The 6543-nt window shown below is 40.3% G+C and overlaps 1 protein-coding gene across 1 annotated transcript; it reads right to left on the minus strand.

Annotated features, from left to right (window-relative positions):
• Positions 1-2308: 2308 nt before the first annotated feature.
• On the minus strand, positions 2309-2665 carry LOC113347888 (clumping factor B-like). Its single transcript, XM_026591576.1, has one exon. The coding sequence runs from the start codon at positions 2663-2665 to the stop codon at positions 2309-2311; it is 357 nt and encodes a 118-aa protein (XP_026447361.1).
• Positions 2666-6543: the final 3878 nt, after the last annotated feature.

Below are 6543 nucleotides of genomic sequence, written 5' to 3' on the forward strand. Positions count from 1 at the left end.
GGACTCCTTTCGCCAACAAGGATGTCGAAAAATTTCTCAAGGAGTACGAGATCAAACAGATTTTCTCCACACCATACTATCCCGAAGGAAATGGTCAAGCAGAGAGTACCAACAAAACTTTGATCCGGATTATCAATCGAACAATTCATGACAATCCACGATCGTGGCATGAGCAATTACCCATGGCTTTATGGGCTTACATAACTGCACCAAGGAGCTCGGTTGGAACATCACCGTATTCGCTCGTCTATGGGGATGATGCTATACTCCCAGCTGAGATAAAAGTTCCTTCAGCAAGGATTGCAGCGGCCAGTGGAATACGATGGGATGAAGCTGAGGTGTCCAAGTCAAGAGTTGCTGAACTGGACATACTCGAATCAAGGAGAGCTAAAGTAGAAAAGTATGTGGAGGCTTACAAACAGAGAATATATAGAGCTTACAACAAAATGGTAAAACCTCGAACTTTCCAAGTAGGATATTTGGTATTAAAGACAACAAAACACATTCAACAAGACATGTTTGCTCCCAAATTATCTCCGAAATGGGAAGGCCCGTATGTTATCACCAAAGAAGTGTCTAGTGGATACTACAAAATCTTAGCAGTCAGTGGAGGAAAGGAAGGAAATATTATCAACGACAAATGGTTCAAAGCCTATTATGCTTGATTAGCAGCAGATAATTAATCTTTATTCAAATACATCTCAAACAAATTTATTTCCTTCAAAGAGCGTGCAAGATGCTCGTTTGTTCATTAAACATTCATCAATTGAACAAAATTCCTCTATGCCATCATATTATTCTACCTTATCAGAAACCTACACCTCAACTCTCCCGAATGATCACTCAGAGCAATCCGTCCAACAATGGATAATCTCTATAAAAAACCCTGTCAAGTTTCTTCTGGAAAGTCCTGGTCTTTGTCTTCAAATCCTCGACTGCCTTCTCGACTCTTGCCGACTCCAAAGCCAGCATCTTCTCCTCTTTCAGTAAAGCAGTGGTCACAGAAATCGCATCAGCAGCCTCCGCCGCTTTATGAATCTTGATTATCTCGAGCCGACGACGAAGCCAACCTACATTGAACCGCAATGTCTCACAGTTCGAAATAATCTCATCCCACCTGTGCAGTTCCTGATTCTTGATATCTCGCAGATACATCTATTTCATCTCCTCAATGATCGGCAATAGCCCTGCAACTGTAGTCAGGGGGTTGGTAGAAAACCTTTCCACACTTCGTTCGTAGCAATATGCCCATACTTTTTCCAAATTTTGGTGTATAGAGGCGCATGACACGTGGGAATGACGAATCCACCGACCGCCTCATTGTCCGGGGAAGTGTTGATCAAAGGAGCTTCAAACAAGAGTCCAGCTGATGGATAGTCATGAACCCCGTCTCCAGCCTCCACGGATTCTGCAGAGGCTTCATATACCTGGTTGCTGCTATCTTCAACCTCAACCACAGTCACGGTTTCTTCTTCTTCTAGCATCAACAACGACACGAACATCCGCCTGCGACAAAATATGGAAGTGTTTTGTTTTATCAGAATGGAACGCGATAAAACTTCGAGAATCATAATATTGCTTACGGATGATCCATCCTCAGCATGAGCCGACCTATACCGGGCAGGAGCCCTAACAGTACGCCTGAGCCTCGAATTATGAGAAGAGGGATTCTTTTGATTGTCCTGCAACAACAGAGACGAAGAAGATATACAACTTACCGAGATGGATGCTTCTATTTCATGCTTCGACTGAAGTCCGTTTCGAGAAGAAGTACTATCGCTAAACATGATGATGAAAGGTATGGCAATCGAAATTTCTTCTGAGATGAAACTAACTCAGGAATGGAAGAAATATTTTCCCAAGTGTTAAACCCTAAATCCTGGATATATATAAAAGATACGGCAGGTGTTTATCTTTTGCAAATAGTCAATTCGGTTACGAGTTTTACTGAAACCCTAAGTTTCGAAAAAGTCAATACTGGAGATGCGGAGTAAAATAATACATTGGGGACTGACCAAAGTTAGGCATGGTCAGAGAAGTCACACGGCCTTGTGTGTTACATATCTTCTGCGACATGTTTGGATGTTTTCACAGATGAAAACCATAGAACGAGTAAAGGAAGATCACAATGGGTTCGGCGTATGAGGATTGGCCCATTTTATCTGATTCAATCAAGAGGAAACAACCTTAATAAAATAATTTCTTACAAAAGGAAAATCTTAATACTCAAGATAAGTTGTTCAAATAAGATGTCTACTAAGAAGGCTAAGAAAACGTTCAAATGTTTAAAAGGAAATCAAGAATAAAGCTATTCGTCAGATTCATCTGAGCTGTCAGATTCATCATCACTGTCCTTCTCGGAATCCTCCTCTTCGTCGGAATCACTGTCAAGGCCATTGATGAAGTCTGGATGGGTATGAGGATCGCTCGAGTCCGAGTCTTCTTCTGCTTCAGTTTCAAGTTCAGCATCAACTCGTTTTATAGGCTTGACCATGAACTCTGGTAACACCCACGTGGTTCCCTCTTCGGAAGCATCAGCATCAGAGTCATAAGGTACTTCATCGACGAATCGGCGTCTCTCCTCTGCTGCCAGTATTTTGCGCTGGATTCGATCTTTTCTACGCATACGACCCTCCGCTTCATCAGTCTCGGCTTTTCGCTTCATAAGCTCGGCATAAGTGACTCTCCGGTTGTTCGGGGTATACTAGGATTTGCCCCTTCATCGTGAGTTCTCTTAGCTTTCGAATTGGCTGCAGAAGCTTTGGAATCCTCATCAGAGGAGTTGGAGGAATTGTTGTTGTTGGAAATTGCCATTTTTTAGAACCAAGAACACAAGATTAGCAACATGCTAATAAATCCTTCTACAAAAATGGTAATTCTTAACTATTACCTCTTTACGATTCCACTAACATTAGTGATTGTGCCGCAAGAGTTAACACTCCAAAATTAGTTTGTTCCTTGAAACCTGCAATAGCGAACGAAGCTTTATTAACTTTCAAGACTGATTCTTCATAAAATCATAGACAAAATTTTCATAGTATAAACACCCACAACTGACCTATTAAATTTACACCAAGACAATATTTCGTCATAAATAAATTGTCTAAATTCGAGGGTTACTCAAAACCCATGTGTTGATTTTACGAAGCAATAAAACCGTGATTAACTCACGTTTAAATTTTTTTTTTTGACGTGAGCTCAGGATCATGTGAGTTTATCAAAAATAAAAAATATATATCCTTGAGAAGCTCCACGGTTTCATGATAAAAAAAAAATCTATTTTCCTTCGTACGAGCGTTTTTCTTTAAAACAAAGGTTTATTTTGGTTTTGTGAAAGCTCACATCTTTTAAAGATAAAATTTTGGTTTCCATGAAAGCTCATAAACAAAATTTTATCACTGGATACAGGTTTATTTCCAAAGAAAAATCTCTCTCAAGTTAGGGATTTTTGCTAGTTTCTTAAACTAACGATCGAACGAACATACGTTCTTAAAACAAGGGTTTTTCATAAAACTTACGACCAAAATATGTGCATACCCATATTATTTTATGATGAAAAACTCATGAATAAACAAAAAGTTTTGAAAATAAATAAATTTACGCACCTGTCGGCGCCGGCCGGAATTTGGCCGGACGGTGATGGCTCCGGTCGGACGGCAGCGGTACTCCGGAAACTTTCTCCTGTGCTCCTGCTGGTACTCGGGCGTGAAGATAAAGAGAAGGTGAAGATGGTGGTCGGTCGTGGGAGGAATTAAAAAAAAGAGTAATTCCCTTTTATACCAAATTTTATTTCCAAAACCTGATTCCATAAGGATTTCCTTATCGGGCCAGGCCCGTGAATCCTAAACCGACCAAGATTCCACCATCGAATCAGCGGTTCTACACTAATTTGTGCTCAGCGGATGAAGCTCTATTATGCCACTGGGGTTTTAGCCCAAACCATGGATTGCTCATTCAGTCGAAATCCAGTAACGTCTTATCTTATGACTAAGTTCAATTACTTACTTCTGTATGTACCTGGAAAATCACCATTCAATGCTGACTGAGGAACATGACTGTTTCTCACTAGCAGGGGACTTAATGTAGATGGTGGATTTTCGATAAGGGTAATTATAAAACCCTAACTATTTATACTCCGGATCCGGCAATTGGATGAGTATTGAGACTCATCTCTCTCAATAAAGCATGAAATCTCATGCCATAAAACCTCTGACTGAGAAGGTTGTCTCTCAGAGTATCTGTAGATGTGTAGTCTCCCAGCTAAGACCACGACACATCTCATGAATACTGAGCAATTTCAGTAATTATTTATGCTCCGGATCCGGCAATCGAATGAGTATTGAGACTCATGTCTCTCAATAAAGCATGAAATCTCATGCCATAAAACCTCTGACTGAGAAGGCTGACTCTCAGAGTATCTGGAGATGTGTAGTATCCCATCTGAGACCACGACATATCTCATGAATACTGAGCAATTTCAGTAATTATTTCTATATATAATCGAGAGATTGGACGGCTCCTAGACAGCATGCCTGCTAGTATAGAGCGACAACGTCTTCAGGATGCAACCAGGTTTTCCCTGACTATATAGGAGAAATATGATACTCCAGCAAGTTCATATTGCTCAACTCTCAGATAATTAATGCTCCTAGATAGGAAGCCCTGCTAGTATAGATCCATCAGTTAATTATCTCTAATCGCCTGAATATCCAGCAATATTCTACGATTCTTCGTTATATTTCGTTACTTCAATTCGTGGTTCTTTCCAGCAGAATTCCAAGGGTTAGTGATAAATATTCAACGAAACAGGCATCTGAGCATCGAATAAGCCCTGACTAAAATGGTGCAATTGTACTTAGCAATAATGCACAGACCAGCATTTGAATGCGCAAACGAGCATTTCAATAATACGAATGAACGATGAACCTATGCAAAATAGGAAGGAATAATAATAATAATAAATATTAGCAAAGGCGCCAGGGACTTGGCTCACCAGCCGGCCGGTCATACCGTGAACAGTCCCACGCCTAATTTTATATTTTTATCATATTTTATTATTTTTCCTGATCTCATGAAAATTCTCTCGTTCGAGCAAATCTCCTTCGATTCAAGGAAATTCTCTAATCTCATGATATTTCTTTATGTCAAGAAAATAATAAAATTATGGAAAGGTGTCACGGGACCGAGCACCAACCGGTCGGCCATGCCATAGCCGTGGCCGGTCCCGCACCTCACGTCCCCATTATTTTATTATTTCTCTCAAACCATGAAAATTCCCTGATTTCATGAAATTTCCCCAAAACCATGAAAATTTTCTGATTTCATGAATTTTCCCTAAAACCATGAAAAATATTATAAAATTAAGAAAACTTATGGGACCGGGTCCTAGCAGGCCGTTCATGCCCTAGCCGGTCCCACACGCCTATATTTTATTATTATTATTTGTTTTGTCTTCCTCATTCCATGAAAACTCCCTGATTTCAACAAAATACCTTGGTTTCAACAAAACTCTTTGATTTAATGAAAATTCCCTAAAATTATAAAAAATTACATAAAATTGGGAAGAGTGTTCGGACTGTGCCCCTTGGCTGGCCAACCATGCCTTGGCCATTGCCGGTCCCACACTCCATCATTCTCTATTTTATTATTATTTTATTTCCATCATCTCATGGAAGTTCCCTAATTTCATAAAACTCTCCAGTTTCATGGGATTTCCCTCAATTCAGAGAAAATACATAAAATTACATAAAACTGGGAAAATATTATGGGACCGCTTGCTAGACGGCCGGCCGTGTCCTAGCCCTGGCCGGTCCCACACCTTGCAATTCCCTGTTTTATTTATTACTTTTCATCATCTCATGTATTTTTCCTAGTTTCAGCAAAATCCTGGATTCTGCATATTTTCTCAAAATGTTGCTCAAACGTGCACCGGAAAATATCAAAACTCTCAGGACTGAGACACGAACAACATAGTGACACGGGCATATCCCTTTGACCGACCAAGGGTGGCCCTGAGGCTTTCAAGTGGCCGGTCCCACATGTTTTAATTATTTTTAACCTAATTTGCTCAACTGCTCATATTAGGTTCAAACTCTTTCCGAACAATCAAGAGTTTGCTAAAACGACCATCTATTGGTCCCACGGCCACCAAGAGCCGGTCTCATGACCTCTTGGACGGTCCCTCATCTTTTCACAGCTAGGTTTTATTATTTGTCGCTCCCACGAGCATTATTTTAATAAATGATTAAATCAGCATTTAATCATTCTTTCACCAACTGGTCCTCAAGAGACTTTGATATTTTGCTCATTTGAGCATTTGGGTGTTATATGATTGTTTATGGGTGAAAACTATTTCTGCCGGTTTTGGTAATTTGGGGTGTGTGGATGAGAAATGAATATAAACCCTAAACCAATGCACTGCACGGGAGTGCTTGTGATTCGAGAAATCAATCTGTACAACTCTGTCCTAAACCAAGATATGGCCGTTCCAGACTTGCTTCGGTCACAAAGTGAAGGAGATGGGGTTGATTTTAGGGAGGGAAG

The sequence above is a fragment of the Papaver somniferum genome, chromosome 1 (assembly GCF_003573695.1).
Source record: "Papaver somniferum cultivar HN1 chromosome 1, ASM357369v1, whole genome shotgun sequence".
Classification (NCBI taxonomy): domain Eukaryota; kingdom Viridiplantae; phylum Streptophyta; class Magnoliopsida; order Ranunculales; family Papaveraceae; genus Papaver; species Papaver somniferum.